The 19637-nt window shown below is 52.0% G+C and overlaps 1 protein-coding gene across 3 annotated transcripts in view; it reads right to left on the bottom strand.

Annotated features, from left to right (window-relative positions):
- Nucleotides 1-19637, bottom strand: part of PHKA2 (phosphorylase kinase regulatory subunit alpha 2) — a 59000-nt gene that overhangs the window by 17712 nt on the left and 21651 nt on the right. For all 3 annotated transcript variants that reach the window (XM_029079695.2, XM_029079696.2, XM_029079697.2), the window contains 14 exons: nucleotides 18053-18106; nucleotides 15581-15703; nucleotides 14187-14282; nucleotides 13396-13503; nucleotides 12610-12688; nucleotides 9683-9817; nucleotides 8939-9048; nucleotides 6736-6880; nucleotides 6394-6472; nucleotides 5289-5458; nucleotides 4576-4749; nucleotides 3326-3414; nucleotides 1768-1901; nucleotides 697-853 (listed from right to left, as the gene is read on the bottom strand). In XM_029079695.2, coding sequence (XP_028935528.1) covers nucleotides 697-853; nucleotides 1768-1901; nucleotides 3326-3414; nucleotides 4576-4749; nucleotides 5289-5458; nucleotides 6394-6472; nucleotides 6736-6880; nucleotides 8939-9048; nucleotides 9683-9817; nucleotides 12610-12688; nucleotides 13396-13503; nucleotides 14187-14282; nucleotides 15581-15703; nucleotides 18053-18106 — 1653 coding nt within the window. The remainder of the gene's footprint in view (nucleotides 1-696; nucleotides 854-1767; nucleotides 1902-3325; nucleotides 3415-4575; nucleotides 4750-5288; nucleotides 5459-6393; nucleotides 6473-6735; nucleotides 6881-8938; nucleotides 9049-9682; nucleotides 9818-12609; nucleotides 12689-13395; nucleotides 13504-14186; nucleotides 14283-15580; nucleotides 15704-18052; nucleotides 18107-19637) is intronic.

Raw genomic sequence — 19637 nt, 5'->3', positions numbered from 1 at the left:
TTGCTGATTGCCACTTGGGCGGGTAGCTTTATCTACGTCCCTCAGAGCCGTTAAAACGTGGCAAAAACAGACCGACGACAAGGTCACTTCAATTCCCCTTTAGAGTCTGAGGACCAAAAAAGAGCCCAGATTCCCTCTCCCTCACAGATATGTGATTTGTATTTCCAGAGCTCTTCATCCCAGGGACCTGAACCCGTCCTGTGCGTTTCCGGTCAGGGTCAAGGAGCCCCAAAATAGCAGGTTTCTGGCCATTCTTTGAGGTACGTTCCCCTCACGGATCCCATTCCCCCATAAACTTCCCGCCCGCTTTCCTCCTCTGCGCACAAAATGAACGGTATTTACTGAGAGGACGGAGGAAAGGAAAAAAGACAAACAATCCCCAGAATGGATGCCTGGCCCAGGGTTCGGGGGAAAGAACATGAGTCTGGGAGTCGGAGCCGGCTCCGCCGTTAGTTGCCGCGGGACCACGTGCGGCTCAGTTTCCTCATCTGTAAGATGGGGATAGTAAGACCGGCCTCACGAGGACCAAAATGAGGTCAGGAATGAGAAACTGTCTGGGAAAACACAAGTCTTTCGTATAAAAGATGGGGGCGTTCGGGTGGACGGGTGGGCTCTTCCCTCGGTTAGCTACCAATCGCAGGGATGGGAGGATCAGAGGGTAGGGAAGACGGGGTTGAGGTCGGGACGGCAGCGGACCTCTGCTAGGACTTCCACTTTCTTCCTGAGCATGCCGGAGATGTAGCGGATCAGGCCCCACTCCTTGTTCAAGCCCGCTTTGCAGTAGAGTTCGCCGAGAAGGCTGTGAACGGTCACTCCCGCCTGTCCCGACAGATTCGTATCCCAGTGGGGGCCCCTGCCAAAGAGGAAGCAACACCTCAGGCGAGAATGCGGCCTGCAAACAAGGGACCCCGAGTTTCAAAGATGGGCTGCTTGCGGATCAGAAATGCCAAGTAGCACTCCCCTGAATTCCCGGGTAAGAGGAAGGCGGAGTGACCTTTCGGAAAAAGCATGCCAGGAGTCAGAAGACCTGGGTTCTAGGGCCCGTTCTGCCCCCGGTTTGCTGGGTGAGCGTGGATGAATCACTTCCCCTCTCGGGGCCTCAGTTTCTTCATCTGTAAGACGGGGATGAGACACCCTGCTCTCTGCCTCTCATACTGAAGGACGGGGGCTGCTTCTGATCTGATTATTCTAGGTCTGTCCCAACACTTAGCGAAGTACTTGGAACATAGTAAATAATCACCACGATAATGATTAGGAATAGAGCAACCGAGATAGGGATAATAGCTGTCAGAAATATACCTCGCTCACAATCCTCCCAAAGTCAACCATCTACTTAGGAGAGGATAACGATGACCCGCCTGGGACTGGGGAATGGCTGTGTCGCTTTTGGGCAAAGAAGTAGCTTTATGAAATTTACGGATAAATCACACCCTGGTGTTTCCTCCAGAGCTTAGAACGGTGCTCGGCAAACGGTAAGCACTTAACAGAGACCGTTATGATTATTATTACTCATGCTCATCACGTCTCCCAGGGATCTTTCGGGACTGTTTCGAGACGACATCCCGGAGAGGAAACATCGGGGTGACCAGCAGGCGGATGGCAAGCTCCTCTGCTAGAGCGCATGCTCCTAGACAGCAGGGATCGTGCCCATTAACTCCAGGGCACTGTCCCAAGCGCGTCGTACAGTGTGCTCTCCTCAGAGTAGCCGCTCAACAAGTACTACTGATCGTCACGGACACGGACCAGGAGTGGCCGGCGGGGACTTACTTCATTACACAGAGGATGTACAGTATGTCTGCCTGGTCCTGGAGGGTGGGGCAATCCTTCAGCTGTTCGACTAGCTTCTCGCAATCCACCTCTCCGTGGGCATCTTTGGGCAGGGAGAGGGCAGCTTCAGGCGCCTGGGGTTCCAGAGAAAGAAATAAGCGGATGAAAGCCACCGACCCGGGGCTCGGTGCTAGACGGAGGGAAGGCCGCCTCGCTCCTTGGACCCCGGGGCTGTCGCCCTGAGCAACGTGGATCCCGCTTCTCGACGAGGGGAGAGACGGAGAAAGTCGGAGAGAGAATGAACGCCGGAACTGAGGTCAGCGGGTGGATAGAAGAAAATAAAGAGAGGGCTAGAGGAAGGGGGGAGAGGGGAGAGAGAGAGAGAGGAAGGGGGGTAGAAGGAGAGAGAGAGATATGAGAAATTCATTCTCTCTCTCTCTGCCATCGGAAACCAGGCGGGCATCCACTCACAGAGAACTTTCAGGTGCACTCAAAAAAAATCAGAAAAAAATACTTCTGTTCACTGAACGTTTTTTCCTACAATGGAACCAATTCCTCTTTGCCCACGTTCATGCCTGGACCAGACCCAAGCTGATTCAGCTTCGGGGGCTGGAACCAGGGGGTACAGGGAAGGAAATCCCCTCGGTTTCCCCCAACCGCCCCGAGGAATGGGCACTGGTAAACAAAGTCACACAATAGATTGATTCCCGGTGCCGCTCCGAATCAGGACCGCTAACACCCGGATACCGTGACGTCCGGGGGCCATCCCAGTCGGAAGCAGGATGGCCCAGTGGACAGAGCAAGGGCCTAAGAGTCAGAAGACCCGGGTTCTAATCCCGGCTCCATCTGTCTGCTGCGAGACCCTGGGCAAGTCACCTCACTTCTCTGGGCCTCAGACCCCTCCTCTGCAAAATGGGGATTCAATACCTGTTCTCCCTCCTACTCAAGACTGTGAGCCCCATGTGGGACCTGATTATCTTCTATTTACCTCAGCGCTTAGTACAGTGCTTGGCTTATAGTAAGCAGATAACAAACACCACAATTATTATTATTATTACTGTCATTTCCATGGATGCCTTTTGGACTCAAGGTCCTGGACAGAGAGAAATACCGAATCAGATTCACTGCGTACTATCAGTTTCCCACTCTGACTCACCGACTTTGGAGGGACCGGCTTAAACCTAAAGTTTGAAGCAGCACAAGGTAGCCCTGAAATCACAAGACCCAGGCAAATGGATCCATTTAATTATTTATATTAACGGCTGCCTCGCCCTCTGAAGTGTAAGTTCTTTGCGGGCAGGGAATGTGCCTATCAACTTTGTTATACTATCCCCAAGCGCTTAAGTACAGTGGTTTGCACTCGGTGAATGCTCGCTAAACACGAATGATTGATCAATCGTCGGAGCCTCTGCTTCCGAAGCTCACAGTTTGCCAACCAGAGGAGCCCGTGTTCCTTTTGCCCTTATTCTTCTCTTCCTGCCGATAATCCCCCCGAATGGAAAAGACCACATGAGACACGTTCCTCTAGAAACGGCGATCGATATTCCACGAGTGTTACCTTTGCCGCTAGCGACTGTGAAGAGTCAACGAGGTTCAGTGATTTCCGGTGAGCGCTTAAGACTGTCGTGGGCAGAGACACGGACACGCCTGAAAAGTAAAGCAGATCTACGGGTTTGATTTCAGTGAAGAACTACGGCCCACGACACGGTGTTAATGATTTGGAACTCTCTATCCTGCTACGGTGCGGCCGAGAAAGCACACACACGCCGATCGCCGTTTACTAATTATTAAGAGGGATAAATGGGAAAAAAAAATTTCATTTCAACGGACTTCAAGGAGACGGCGTCTCTTTTCAGTCCTGAGGTCCCTCTGTTCCACATGTGTCCCGGGCTCTGCTGTAATCACTTCTCCCACACTCATCAGCCATTACGTAGTCCAGTAACTGTTTCTAGCCGGGAGGCAGAATGGTCTGAGGGAAAAAGCCGGGCCCTGAGAGACAAGAGAGCCAGGTTCTAATTCACTGCCCCGGGGTGAACGCCACTGGCAGGGATGAGAGTGGGAATGCTGCTGGACAACTTACGGGCGCTAAAAACAATTCTTGTGCTCAGGATCTTGGTCCTCTGGGTTCTGTGATTGGGCCTGCGCTCAGCTTTCGTTTAGGATGGGAGAGTCCACCAGTTTCGTCTCCTGCTGTGCAAATCGTTTAACTCCTCTGGGCCTTGGCCTCCTCGTCTGTCCAAGGGGGATCGGAAACCGGTATTCCCTCCCTCTGAGATCCGGAACCCCTCCCAACGGCCCCGGTTCTTTTTTACGGTATCTGTTAAGCGCTTACTTCGTGCCAGGCACCGTTCTAAGTGCCGGGGTAGACACAAGCTGATCAGGTTGGACGCCGTCCACGAGCGGATCGGGTCGGACACCATCCACATCCCAGAGAGGGCTCACCGTCTCCATCCCCATTTTACAGATGAGGTAACCGACGCCCAGAGAAGTGAAGCAATTTGCCCAAGGTCACGCAGTAGACAAGTGGAGGGGTCGGGATTAGAACCCAGGCCCCCCGGCGCGCTGCCTCTCTTCCCCACGTGGGTCAGGGCCCGTGTCTAATTCTTTTGTATCTAACCTGGTGATCGGCTCACGGTAAGACACACGATGAATCCCAAGACTAATATATTCCTCAATCGACTCTAACCTCTAGTGTGGGAGAACGTAGCTTTGGGAATTTAATCCTTCTCAAGGTAGAGAAATGCAGGCCCAGGTGAACAAAACACGCAAGCTTGGGGCCGGTGCACGTCAAGAGCGGACGGAGCTTACTTGGGCCTTCCAAACCCTTGGCCTTGGCCATCATGGACAGGATGTCCCGGGTGGAGTGGACAGCACTGAAAAGGTGGTGGTCTTCCCCTGACTTGGAAAGGGGAGGAAGGTGGCACTTCAGAGCTGTGCTCTGCAGCATGTGGTTGATGTACTGGTCAAGTTCGTCTTGGCTTTCTGTTAAAAAGGCGAAACAGAGTTAGAAATCGGATCGTGCAGACTGGGCCCGATCTGATTATCGTGTCTCTACCCCCCGGTGTTTAGCACGGTGCTCGGCACCGAGTATGCACTCAGTCGATTCCATTTATAACGATAAATAATATGTCATTATCATTATTATAATAGCATCATCTTTAGCCCGCCCAAGCCTATTCCGGATCCGTGTAGCATTCCTACTCTCCAAATCCCTGCTCGAGACTGCAGGGGTTTTCTATAGAGGACTATCATTTAGAAAATCATCTGTCCACCTCGGTTTGACAGAGTTCCAGGCCGGTGACCCTGGAGAATGAAGAGAGACCCTTTACTTTCTTAGAGCTGCCATTCCGTTGCTGTCCCCAACCTGCTAGACCCGTGCCTTCCCCAGCGGCCTACAACAGTGCCGGACACACAGTAAACACTTAACGATCCCGGAAAAATAAGAAGTCACTGCTGCTTCTATTTTATGTGTCTCGTTGACTGTATCCTCCTTTGCCCGAGCCACTGATTTTAGGCGGTACCTGGATTGTAGCAGTCTTCCATATAACCTTCCAGTTCGTATTCGCTCTCGGTGCTAGAGCTGCATTCCACGGGGTCGTCGAACAGTTTCTCATCACAGTCCGAGTCGAGGAACGTCAGGTGCGTATAGAACGAGGTGGTGAGAAATTCGGACAGTTTCCCTAACTTCACCCTGTCGGGAAGAAAATGGGACCTCTTCACCTGTCTGGGTTTCACAGGCACTTCACAGAGTCTTGAAGGAGTCCAGCTTGAGCCCTCTCTGGGTTTTGCTCGCACCAGGACGTTCCCCAGGCCAGATCCGTGAGGAGAACCGGGTCCCCCAAAGTCCCCGAGAAAAGCGGGCCAAGACTCAAAGGACCGCTGCGGTTAGATTTTCGGCTTACTCTAGCCCCGCGCCTCAGGCTCAAAAAAGTCTCGGCCGGTTCTGAAAACTCATCCGTTCAGTCGTATTCACCGAGCACTTACTGTGTGCAGAGCACTGTACTGAGCGCTTGGAAATACAATCCGGCGACAAACAGAGACAATCCCTACCCGGCAACCAGCTCACAGTCTAGAAAATGCCCGGGGCTTTGGCTTGGAAGGCCGGGAATGTGCTTGGGGGACTGAGGTGGCTCCTGAATGTCTATGCAGTCTGTGACCCAAACTCACTCGATCTGGGACATCAAGGAAGGAAGAGGCCCACGTGGAACTGCTTCTCTCCCGGGTCCAAGTCCAGTGTCATTGCGGACCTCGGTATTCACCGTCGGCTCATACTGCGGTGCATCTACATTTCATATTTAGGGATGACCGGGCACCGGAAGGAGAAAACACCAAGCTACAGAGCAGCTTGGCCTAGCGGGTACAGCACAGACTCAGCGGGCCTGGGCTCTAAATCCAGTTCTGCCACCTGACCGCTGTGTGACCCTGAGCAAGTCACTTCGCCTCTCTGGGCCCCAGTTACCTCACCCGTAAAACGGGCCACGTGGGACGTGGGCCACATCCGACCCCATTAGCTTGTATCCACCCCAGCGCTCAGTACGGTCCTCGGCACTTAACAAATACCACTTAATAAATTTAACAGTATCGACGCCCTGCTCTCCGGCGATCACTCTGGACAGGAAAAATCACCTCGCTCCTCCGAAATATCCATCCTCCAATTTTCGGACAGTGGCGAGCACGGCCGAATCGATGTCCGCGCCATCGTTGGCTACGAAAGGAAAACAGAACGGGTTATTAGTCTGTTCCTCCAAACGTTCAAGTCTTTTGTCTCTTTTTATAAGCTGCCCGGTGTGAGAGGCTTCCGGACACCCAAACGTGGCAAGGGATCTACCGGGGGCCGGTGATTCGGGCGCGACCGATCTGACTACGGGAGTCATTCTGAACGTCACCGAAAAGGGCCCCGGATCGGCCGTTCGGCGATCCCTTGCCGGGAGAGAACCAGACCCGGCAGTACCACAGAATGCACGTTACTGAGCATGGTGTGAGTGACGGGGAACGTGAGCGTGGGTCTTCCCCGCATCCTCCAGCAGGAGCAGAGATAAGCCAGCTCGATCCTGAGCATCTCCACGATCATCTGGTTGTCCAGGGCCAGGTAGAAGTGATGCTGGTCTGTGAACTGCGGGACAGGAAACAGCCGGTGCGACCGGGCAGTCAGTGGATCGTATTTACTGGGCGCTCACTGTGTGCAGAGCACTGTAGTAAGCGCTTGGGAGAGTACAGAACAATATAACAGATGCATTCCCTGCCCACAATGACCTTACGGTCTAGAGGGGGAGAGAGACGCTGATATTACGGCATCTCACGTTTGTTAGGTGCTTATTATGTGCCGAGCACCGTTCTAAGCTCTGGGATGGATAGAAGATGATCAGGTCTCACAGACTACATAGGGGAGAGAATCCCCATTTTACGGATGAGGAAACTGAGGTACGGAGAAGTTATGTGACTCGCCCAGAGTCACACAACAAGCACATGGTGGAGCTGGGAAAAGAACCTGCCCCGTAAGGCGTGGACGGTGTCCAGCCCGATTAGCTTGTAACTACCCCAGGGCTCAGTACAGTGCCTGGCAAACTAGTACGCACTTAACAGATACCAGTTCAAAACAACTAAGCCCAGATGCCCTGGCTCTTTCCACTAGACCACTGGGGCTCCTCGTATTAGCTTCAGTTGGGTGTTGAGGCACCTTGCCCAAATTTTCAGTCTCCAATGCAATCAATCACCTTGACTGAGCGCTTACGTGCACGGCACTAAACTAAGCGCTTGGGAGAGTACAGTGCAAGAGAATTAGCAGACACAGTCCCTGCTCATACGAGCTGACAATCTAGCACCTCAATCTTCACTGATCCGCTCTTGAAAACCGCGACCAGGATCAGTAGGTAATTTAAAGGTAAGCAGCAGCCGCAGCGACAGGGTGAAGATATCGAGATTTCCCGTGTTTTCACCGTTTCACCTGAGGTGAATGAAAATCACATCGTTCAACTGGACCGGTGAAACGATGACGATATTCGTTAAGCGCTCGCTATGTGCCGAGCGCGGTTCTGAGCCCCGGGGGGTAGATACAGGGTAATTAGGATGTCCCACAAGGGGCTCATGATCTTAATCCCCATTTTACAGATGAGGTAACTGAGGCACAGAGAAGTTAAGTGACTTGCCCAAAGTCACACAGCGGACAAGTGGTAGATCCAGGAATAGAACCCGTGACCTCTAACTCCTAATCCCGGGATCTCACCACTAAGCCACGCCGCTTCTTTAATGGTCTGCAGAATCATCTGAACCGAAACTAGTTATCAAAAATTAGAATAAATTGGATTGACAAGCGGCATGGCCTAACGGAAAGAGCATGGGCCCTGGAGTCAGAGAACCTGGGTTCTAATCCCAGCTCCGCTACGTGTGTGTTATGTGACCTCGGCCAAGTCACTTCACTTCTAAGTGTCTCAGTTGCCTCATCTGTAAATGGGGATTCAAAACCTGTTCTCTCTCCTACTTGGATTGTGAGTCCCGTCTGGGACAGGGACTGTGTCCCACCTAACTGACATCTATCTTAGTGTTTAGAACTGTGCTTGACACACAGTGAGCACTTGACAGATGCAATGATAATAATAAAAAATAGCCCCTCAGCACTGATGTACCTATCTGCAAATTATTTATTTATATTAACCTCTGTCTCCCTCTGTAGACTGTGAGCTTGCTGTGGGTAGGGAATGGGTCTGTTTACTGTTGTATTGCACTCTCCCAAGCGCTCAGTACAGTGCTCTGCATACAGTAAGCGCTCAGTAAATACGACCGAATGATCGAATAACTGAACAGTTAATAACGAACGCTGTACTGAGTGCCGGGGTAGGCATAAGCGAATCAGGTCGGACCGAGTCCCTCTCCTACGTGGGGCTCGCAGTCTGAGGAGGAAGAACAGGCACCGAACCCCCATCTTACAGAGGAGGAACCTGAGGCATAGAGAAAATCAGTCACTTGCCCAAGATCACACTGCAGACAGATGGTGGAGGTAGGATTAGAACCTAGCTCCTCTGACTCCTAGGCAAGTACCCTTTCCACAAAGCCATGAAACCACGGGTACAACTATTTCTCAACCACCCGAGTAGCGGGGAAGGTGAAGAAACGGATTAAAGGAAGGCATTTTTAAAGCGGATGCTTCTTTGTGGGGCCCGTCTACAATGCTCACCTGAGGAGTAAAAGTAAATATTTGATTCCTAATCACATACAATTTGGATGTTCCCAGCACCCCAATGTGTCGGTATGGCCGTCCACTCAGTTTCAGATTCTTGTTCTGCCCTGTGGAAAGAAAACCAAAAAAACCCAGAATGGGCCTATGTTGAGTGGCAGCAGGAGAGTTGAGGGAAAGAGCTCAATCCGAAGAAAGGAAATGGGAGTCTGTGCTCGATAAATACCACTGACCGACCGAGTGAAAACGAGCAGAGGAGCGGACGGCTTTCGGTTTAGTACTCGACTCGAAGGAGGACAATGCAGTGCAACTGAAAGCCGCGCTGAAGCCTTGCTGAAAAATGTCTCGACAAAAAGTCTGCCCCATTAGCCTAAAATATAATACCATTCTCACCGTGATGCCACAGAGGAACGATCGAAAGAGTCAGTTTAGACAACTTCTCGGCAAATCTGCTCTTATGAGGAGTAATCGATATCGGCATCTGCTGTTTTAAACCAGATCGAGGGAAATCGAACGATCCCGTTTCACTTTATTGAAGGTACGTTAGTTCAGGGGACAGAAAGGGAGGGAGGAGGAACAAAAGACGACAGAGGCTTCATTCTCCTGGGAAAAACTGAGCTAGACCACTCCGATAAATACGCTGGTTTTCACTTCAAGAAAAAAAGAAAGAGAGAGGCAGAAAATATGAAAAGCAAGCAACTTTTTACCCCAAGCAGCACCGAATGGCAATTTTATCAAGCTTACCCAGCTTGGCATAGATGGTGCTGAGAATTCGGGCTGGTTGCACTCGGATGGGATGGACGTCTGCAACGCTCTCAACATCGAAGCCGTGTTTTCTGAGCAGCTCCTTGATTTCGTTTGATTCTGCCAAAACGGTCACTAGGCAAAAAGGCAAAGAGGAACATTCCCATTTTGACTATACGTTTTCCACTTCTCTAGAGCCATCCTCGTTTACTGCTTCATCTTCTCCGGGGCCTAACACATTAAGCGTTCGAGCACTTGGAGAGAAGCACCGTGCCCTAGTGGACAGAGCACGGGTCCGTGTTGTGTCAGAAGGACCTGGGTTCTACTCCCGGCTCTACCACTTGTCTGATGGGTGACCTCGGGCAAGTCACTTAACTTCTCTATGCCTCAGTTCCCTTATCTGTAAAATGGGGATTAAGACTGTGAGCCCCATGAGGGACATGGCCTCTGTCCAACCTGATTATCTTGTAGGTACCCCAGGGCTTAGTACAGTGCCTGGCACATTGTAAGTGCTTAACAAATGCTATTGAAAAAAAAAGAGCATTCGGCTACGCTGCGGTCAGTACCCGGCTTGAAAGCTATAACTTCTGTCCTTTTTTATACAATTGAATAAGCACTCACTAGGTGTCAAGCACTGTTCTAACCGCTGGGGTAGATACGAGTTCATCAGGTTGGACACAGTCCCTGTCCCACATGGGGCTCACAGTCTAAGAGAGAAGGAGAAGAGGTGTTGAATCCCCATTTTACAGTTGAGAAAACTGAGGCCCAGAGAAGTTAAGTGACTTGCCCGAGGTCACACAGCAGGCAAGTGGCAGAGCCGGAATCGAACCCAGGTCTTCTGACTCCCAGGCCCTTGCTCTTTCCATTAAGTCACACTGCTTCCTCTTGTGCTCAGGCACAGTGTTCTTTATCTAGACGAGATGCTGTCACTAATCCCCAGGTGCAAATTATTTCTCTGCGACTCCTCCAGAAGGACCTCGCTGTTTTAGCCCGATCGTTCCTGCCTCAAAACCCCGGCACCATCAAAACTCTCTCTCTCTTTGCCTCCGCAGGAGTCAGAGAACAGCCCTGCCACCTCAGTCCTCGGCCAAAGCCGACTCCTTTCCTCCTAGGTCGATCTTCTCCACGTGCTCCGATTAAGTGGTCAGGTCAGTCCATCGTATTTATCGAGCGCTTATTGTTTGCACTGCACTGTACTGAGCACTTGGGAGAGTATAATATGCCGATATAACAGACACATTCCCTCCCCACAACGCTTACAGCCCAGAGGGGGAGACAGACGGTATAAATAAATAAATTACAGATAGGTACATGACTGCTGAGGGTCTGGGAGGGGGGATGAAGGAAGGGAACAAGTCAGGGCGACGCAGAAGAGAGAGGGAGAAGAGAAAGGAGGGCTTCGATACGGCTTTGAAGGTGGGGAGAGCAATTTTCTGTTGGATTTGAGGAGGGTGGGCCTCCCAGGGCAGAGGCAGGATGTGGGCGAGAGGTCGACGGCAAGATAGATGAGCTCGAGGTGAGGGCGAGAAGGTTAACCTTAGAGGAGCCAAGTGTGTGAGCTGGGCCGTAGTGGGAGATGGCCTCCCCGTCCCTTCCCCTTGTAAAGAATGCTTCTGGCCATTCGACAACTATTTACGTAAGGCCGGGGGAGGCCGGAGCATTTAGTCTCGCTTTATCTAAGGCCTGGTAGGCTTATTAGTCAGGGTCCAGTGCCAACTGGCGCACAGATCCCTGGCATCACTTCATCAGCTCTCCCCGAAACCCTCTAAGGTCTACCACCCACGCTGCCCACCCTGTCCAAAAATCACCTGGCCCAGGATCAGGGTGAACTAAACCCGGGGGTGTCCTCTTGTGCCAACTCCCTCTGGATCTTTCACTGACCGGGGCACATTATTGCCCAGGCCCGGCAAGATGAACTCTGTCCTTTCTGCTTCCCCAGAATCTTGAAAAAATGCTAAAAACCCTAGCCGTGCACTCCTCTCAGCAGGTGAAGGTAGGAGCCTCCGTGGTTCGTCACTAAGCACGAAACAGCTGTGTTAAGAGAACTGAACGAGGCGCTTGGGAACCTATGATAAAAGTAAATGATAGGGCCCTGCCCGCAAGGAGATTTCAGAGTAATGAAAAAAAGAGGCACGAAACGAATACAGATTGTACACCTACAGAAATGCTCGGTCCGCGTATCCCAACTGCTCAAGAACGTTGCCCATCCACCTCCGCGTCAAACAGAATCACCTCACCATCGGGTTTAAAACGCTCAATCACCTCGTCCCCTCCTACCTCACCTCGCTACTCTCCTACATCCTGGGCCGCACGCTTCGCTTCTCTGGTGCCAAACTACTCACTGTACCGCGATCTCATCTATCTGGCTGCCAACCTCTCGCCCACGTCCCGCCTCTGGCCTGAGAAGCCCTCCCTCTTCATATCTGACAGACAGTTACTCTCCCCCTCTTCAAAGCCTTATTGAACGCACATCTCCTCCAAGAGGCCTTCCCTGACCAAACCGTCTTCTCCTTCTCTTCCACTCGCTTCTGCGTCCCCCTGACTCGCTCCCTTTATTCACCACCCCCCACGGCCCCGCGGCACTTGTGTCCACATCCGTAATTTATTTACTTATACTAATGTCTGTCTCTCCCTGTAGACTGTAAGCTCACTGTGGGTGGTGAATGTGTCTGTTATATTGTTATAGCGTGCTCTCCCAAGCACTTAGTAAAGTGCTCTGCACACAGCAAGCGCTCAATAAGTACCACTAAAGTAGCTAAAATTTCTTTTCTTTCCCTCACGGAGATACTGAGCTAGAAAATATGCACAGAATCACTAGTAAATACATGTACCGTGGCATTTCACTACGTGAGGAGGTAGGAGATAGCATGAAATAATCGTGCTGCTCTGCAAAGTCATATGGGCAGAGTGAAACGAGCCTCACAAACCTTGTACAACAACATCCGGTTTGACAGAAGTCGAAAACCTTCTATTCAAGGGATCGATTTCTCCAGTGGCTAAGAAACCCTATGGGAAACAGAAAATAAAACAAGAGGCAAATGATTTTCTTGATAATTAAATCCCAGTGGGCAAACCACAAAGTTCAGTTTAACCTGGAAATACACGTTAAACTTCAAAGTGCCTTTTGAAGTGTAAAATGTCCCCTTTATGACTTCAATCCAAGTTGGGCACGGAAATCAAAGGAAAACTTGGTCACGATTTGTAACCGCTGTTCTCTGCAATGCCACAGAATGGAATTTATTCCCCTCCAAAAGGTACTTTTTTTCTGGAATTCGAAAGGAATGCATTTCCTTCTGTGTGAGAGTCGTTTCTTAAGTCTGCCGGTAAGCTGGAGAGATGGTCAGGCTTTAACGTCTGTAAACTGTATCAGCTGGGAGGACGAGGGAGTGGAATACTTCTTTCTTGCTCCCTTCTCGTTCTGGGCAGGGAACGTCTCTGCTAATTCTGTCGTAATGTACTCTCCCAGGCGCTCTCCCAGTGCTCCGCACACACTAGGCGCTCAGTAAATACCACTGATGGATATACTGCGTTTACCTTCTACAACGAGGCCCTTAGCGAAATCAGAGACACGGCAAACGAGACCATTTCTCGGTACCGATAAGCGATCGCTCGGACTCGTCGGCGGGGAGAGGAGTGTGACTCAGTTTCCCCGCACAGGTCGGTGACGGTGCTAAACCGGGGGTGGCCGCTCCCTTTCCGAGCCCCGTACCTACCTCGGCCAAGAGGCAACTGAGGATGTACAAGGACTGCCCCCAGAGGTGGGGGGTCTTCCCAAGAGGAACCCGATCCACTGTGTGAGGGTTCTTGTACTCCTCATCTACCTAGCGGAGAGAGAAAACAACTCTCAGAAGGCCAGAAGGAAAAAAAACAAACACAGAGGTAGAAAGGGACACACGCTCTCACTCGCTCGCTCTGTGGGTTGCCCGAGAAGGCTCATTCGCGGCCTCATTCCGCCAGGCTTGGGTTGCTTTTGACATCTCGGGATTCCCGTACCTCCACCTCCTTTCCGGTGACAATACACCCACGGCACTGTCCTTTTTCAGTTTTTCACGGTCTTTGTCCGGCGCTTAGGACACGCCTGGCACTGTACTAAGCTCTGGGCTTGATATAGCCTACCTGGTTGGACACAGTCCGTGTCCCATGTGGGGCTCGCAGTCTTAAACCCCGTTTTACAGGCGAGGGAACGGAGGCCCCGAGAAGTGTCCGGCTGAGGGCCCTAAGTCAGGATCTTAACGATGGGGGCCAACGAAATCTGACCCCAATCGAAGGGCAGATGATGGTCTTCGCTCGGGGGGCCCTGCGGACTCTCTGCCCTCCTCCCCGGAGGCTCGCTTTGTGCCCAGGCAGAACGCTCTCCCCCTACGCCCAACAAGTGGAAAGGCCTGACAGTCGTGCCCCTTGAGGGAACGGGCAGGGAGGCGTGAGAAGGGGCCGGCAGGAAGGAAGCTGCCAAAGGACTCCCGGGCAACCGACGGGTTCCGTCACCGGGGCTGGACGACAGTACCTTGCCAGGGGGCACGGCGTACAGCTCCGGCATCAATCGGATCCCGTTCTGGCCTCGGATCAGGATCGCCTCCAGGGCCTCGCGGTATTCTTGGACCTAGAAGCGAGCCCCCGTTTCCCCAGTTTCAGCCTGAGCACCGACGTGTGGCGCAACGGCGCCGAGGGAGACTTTAGGTCCGGCAACGACCTGGGAGTCGGTGCACTCTGGCACGGTTCATGCCAGGAGCGGAGGGGTCAGAGAAAAGACGGTCGGGGTCCGGGAAGGAGGGGGAGCGATAGAGATTCAGGACCCGCCAAATGATCCGCCCGGGCGTTTAACGAAACATCCTTTTCTGATGCACTCCGATTTAATAATACAACCCGTAACTCCTTTTAGGTTGTCGTCTCTACTCCATCTCACTCAGTCCCCCTTTCTCGCCAGCCGCCGGATTGGGGACCAGGAGGAATGAGTTTCGGGGTGGGGGGGGCGAGGTCTGGTGAGGGAAAAGGATGCACAAGAGCTGCAATAGGGAGGGGAGGGAAGGGAGGAAAATCTCCCCTTCCCACTCGGGCTCCGCTACCCTGGTGGGACCCTGAGACCACACTGGGTCTCTCTCATCTGGAGGAAGGGGCTTCCCTGCCCCACGTTAGAAGTTGCACATTCACCACTGAAGAGAAAAGAGCCGGACACTGAGTAGAAGGGAAAGAAACGGAGGCTGGGAAACCAGGGCGGAAGCAGAAGAGAGCTGCAGGCAGCCAAGAATCTCTTCTAACGATAAGAACGATAATAAGCAGAACAATAATAAGACACTTGTTACGTGCTTACTTCGTGCTCACCACGGTACAAAGTACCGGGGCAGATCAAAGATAAACGGGTTGGAGACAGGCCCTCCCTCCCATGGGGCTCGCAAGCAGAGTAGGATTTAATCCCCATTTTTCAGATGAGGAAGCCGAGGCACAGAGAAGGTCACACGGTAGACAAGTGGCAGAGCTGGGATCGGCACCTAGGTCCTCTGCATCGCAAGCCCGTGCCCTTTCCACTCGGCCACGGTGCCCCTTAAAAGCAGTCCAGAGCTATAACCCGAGACTAAGGTGTCGCAAGACCAGCACGGTGAGTCGCCGAGGTTGAAATAACATCCTTACCAGCTGGCCCGGGAAAAGAGCAAAAACCGGCGCGATCGGTTTTAAACAAATCCCGGACTGGCAACGGACTCTGCGCGGGAAGGACATAACGGGCTACATCACCACGGGAGAGAACGCAAAAACCACACGGCTCTCCTCCTTGGAAGCGCCCTGCCTTTCGAGCTCTCCCCCGGGAGGGGCCGTTTTTCGTTTCATTCTTCCCCTGCACCCAGCACACCACCGGCCAAGCCGTGGCTCGTCATCCAACACCGCCACGTAACGTAGTTTCTCTACCTGCACCGCGTCTCCGTTGAAGACCCCGTCTATGATGAAATAGGTCCAGAACACAGGCCATTCGCATTCGATGTTTTCGAACAGCTTGAGCTCGGCGGGATCGTAATGGAGGCGCCTTGGGTCCTAGAAATCAAGCAGGAATACGTTCGGAGGGGAAGATCCTTCTTGTGGGCACCGTACGTTACGGGACGCCCCCCCGAGCCGAAGTCTTATTAAAAGCACACCTCCCCCAAGGGGCCTTCCCTGACAAGGCCCTCCTTTTCTCTTCTCCCCCTCCCTTCCACGTCGCCCTTGCGCTTGGATCTGTACCCTTCACTCACCCCTCTCTCAGGCCCACAGCTCTTACGTACAGAGCCTCGATTTAATTTACTCATTTATATTAATGTCCGTCTTCCGCTCTACACTGTAAGCTCCCTGTCGTCACGCTTACTGCGTAAAGAGCCCCGCACAAATAGTGCGCGGCATACAGTGAGCGCTCAATGAATACCATCGATAGACTGGATGACAATTATGGGATCGATAAGCAGTAAACTCAAGGGAATTGATCTGTGATATTTATTAAGCTCCTGTTCGCTGTGTGCAGAGCACTCTAGGAAGCTCTTGAGAGAAGCAGTGTGGCTTAGTGGAAATAATAATAATAATAATGATGACGGTGGCATTTATTCAGTGCTTACTATGTGCCAAGCACTGTTCTAAGCGCTGGGGGAGATACGAGGTGATCAGGTTGTCCCACGTGGGGCTCACAGTCTTAATCCCCATTTTACAGATGAGGGAACTGAGGCCCAGAGAAGTTAAGTGATTCGCCCAAAGTCACACAGCTGACAAGCGGCGGAGCTGGGATTAGAACCCATGACTTCTGACTCCCAAGCCTGTGCTCTTTCCACTAAGCCACGCTGCTTCTCTAAAGATCCCGGGCTTGGGAGTCAGTGGTCATGAGTTCTAATCCCAGTTCCACCGCCTGTCAGCTGTGTGACCTTGGGCAAGTCGCTTAACTTCTCTGGGCCTCAGTCACCTCATCTGTAAAATGGGGACGGAGGCTGTGCGCCCCGCATGGGACAACCTGATTACCTCGTATCTACGTCAGTGCTCGGCACAGTGCTCGGCACATAGTAAGAGCTTCACAAATACCAAGGTTATTGTTATTACTATTACCGGACCTTAAGAGTACAGAACTCTACCTCCAGGTTCATTTTCTTTGCAGTTTGTCTGCCAATAAAATTCCCAAAAAACAAACCAACAAAAAATATCAGGCCAAACCCCCTTTTCCCACAACACTTTCCCCATCTTCATAAAATACGGGGTGCAAGTTTTACAAGGCAATTTATACCAATCATTCAATGATATTTATGGAGCGCTTAATGCACGCAGAACACTGATCTAAGTGCCCGAGAAAGCACAACATGGCAGAGTGGGATCTCCGCCCACACGGAGCTAAGGTGGGCGCGCCGGACATTAAAATCAATTTCAGAAGTTGGAAATGGTGTCGGAGGGGGGTCTTGTCTGCCCACAAAGGAAAACTTCCAGCAGACTGGCGGGAATATTTCTGGGAGGATAGCCGGGAAGAGGTAGCGTGCATAGAACACGGGCCCGCGAGTCAGAAGGACCTGGGTTCCAATTGCAGCTCTACCACTTGTCTGCTGTGTAACCTAGGCCAAGTCCCTTCACGTCTCTGGGCCTCAGTTACCTCATCTGTAAAATGGGGATGAAGACCGTGAGCCCCGTGTGGGCCGGGGACTGTGTCCAACCTGATTCTCCTGTATCTCACCCAGCGTTTAAAACAGTGCCCGGCACATAGTAAGCGCTCAACAAATATGGGGAAAGAAAAAAAAGGCAAAGATTGGTGACAGAAAGTTTCTGTGGGCTGGCTTCAGGACTGAATTAAAACTAATCTCTTTTGGGATCGATCCAGCCAGGATGAAACCCTCGGTTCTAAAGGGGCGTGTGTTTCCACCACACATTTTGGCTACGCCGTGACAGCAGATTTAGGCAACAATCTACTGTCACTTTGAGTCTTCTGGACACAGGACCGTGCAGAAATGATTGTGTGTTGTGCAGCAGACATGGTCATACAAACTCGCCAATGTCTCCAGGCCCCGCGCCTTGCTCTGTACCCACCCTGATAACTTAGTTGGACACTCAGTTACTTAAATCATTCCACTTAGAAACAGGTTTATGCCTGTCGCCCCTATTAAGGAAGAACCTCTTTGTGGCTAGGAATGTGTCCTGTCTCTGTTCAGTACTTCCCAAGCGCTTAATATACTACCTTCCACTTGGTGGGCACTCAATAAACATTACCAGTGCTACTTACACTACGTGTGGGGTTCTTTGAGAACCCCCCCGACTATCTTAAAGGAAAAAAAAGACCCTGCCCTCTTCAATGCACTTGACAGCTGTACTAGCTAATCAAATAAAGCAAAATTGAGAGAGCGGCATCCTCTAAGTATCCCTTACTAAACGTTTTTAAGCACTTACCTCCCTTGGAGTCTTGTAACCATCCCGGAGGAACCGGCAACATCCGTAACGACCCTGGAAGGAAAACCAACGATAATGAGTGATCCACGCACCTAAGACATAACACCCCTTGGAGGTCTGCGGCCTGGATGAAGAGACTCCTCTACTTTCAGCTCTTTTGTTTTTGTCCTTTTTGAATCAAACCTCTGTACAGAATGAGAGCCAAGGAGACAAAAGAGAAAACAGCAGCAGGCACTGCAAATATTATTCATTCATTCAACAGTATTTATTGAGCGCTTACTATGTGCAGAGCACTGTACTAAGCGCTTGGGATGAACAAGTCGGCAACAGATAGAGACGGTCCCTGCCGTTTGACGGGCTTACGGTCTGATCGGGGGAGACGGACAGACGAGAACGATGGCAATAAATAGAGTCGAGGGGAAGAACATCTCGTAAAAACAATGGCAACTAAATAGAATCGAGGCGATGTACAATTCATTAACAAAATAAATAGGGTAACGAAAATATATACAGTCGAGCGGACGAGTACAGTGCTGTGGGGATGGGAAGGGAGAGGTGGAGGAGCAGAGGGAAAAGGGGAAAAGGGGGGTTTAGCTGTGGAGAGGTAAAGGGGGGTGGCAGAGGGAGTAGAGGGAGAAGAGGAGCTCAGGCTGGGAAGGCCTCTTGGAGGAGGTGAGTTTTAAGTAGGGTTTCGAAGAGGGGAAGAGAATCAGTTTGGCGGAGGTGAGGAGGGAGGGCGTTCAGGGACCGCGGGAGGACGTGGCCCGGGGGTCGACGGCGGGATAGGCGAGACCAGGGCACAGTGAGGAGGTGGGCGGCCGAGGAGCGGAGTGTGCGGGGTGGGTGGTAGAAGGAGAGAAGGGAGGAGAGGTAGGAAGGGGCAAGGTGACGGAGAGCCTTGAAGCCTAGAGTGAGGAGTTTTTGTTTGGAGCGGAGGTTGATAGGCAACCACTGGAGTTGTTTAAGAAGGGGAGTGACATGCCCAGATCTCTACTCATCTCGACTCTCTCGCCCCCCTTTCCCTCCGCCGCTCTCGCTCCACTAACCCACAGCCCTGGATCACCTCCTCCGTCCGCCTCCTACGCTCCTATGCTCGAGCTGCCGAGCGCTGCTGGCGAAAGTCCAAGCACCGAGCCGACCTCACACACTTCAAATTTATCCTTTCCTGCCTTAACTCTGCCCTCTCCTCCGCCAGGCAAAACTTCTTCTCCTCCCTCATCGACACCCATGCCCGTCACCCCCGCCGCTTGTTCCGGACCTTTAACTCTCTCCTTAGGCCCCCTGTTCCTCCCCCTCCCCCGTCTCTCACCCCCAATGATCTGGCCACCTATTTCCTCACAAAAATCAACACGATCAGGTCTGAGCTCCCCAAAGTCACCCCTCTGCCTCTCCCCTCCCCCCCACCGACCCCCTCCCCTACTTTCCCATCCTTCCCTGCAGTATCCTCAGAGGAGATCTCCTCCCTCCTCGCAAGTGCCACCCCCTCCACCTGCGCCTCGGACCCCATTCCCTCTCACCTTATTAAAACCATCGCCCCTGCCCTCCTACCTTCCTTAACTTCTATTTCTAACCACTCAATCTCCAA

Source organism: Ornithorhynchus anatinus, chromosome 15, assembly GCF_004115215.2.
Source record: "Ornithorhynchus anatinus isolate Pmale09 chromosome 15, mOrnAna1.pri.v4, whole genome shotgun sequence".
NCBI lineage: Eukaryota > Metazoa > Chordata > Mammalia > Monotremata > Ornithorhynchidae > Ornithorhynchus > Ornithorhynchus anatinus.
This window is presented reverse-complemented; position numbering and strand designations above follow the sequence as displayed.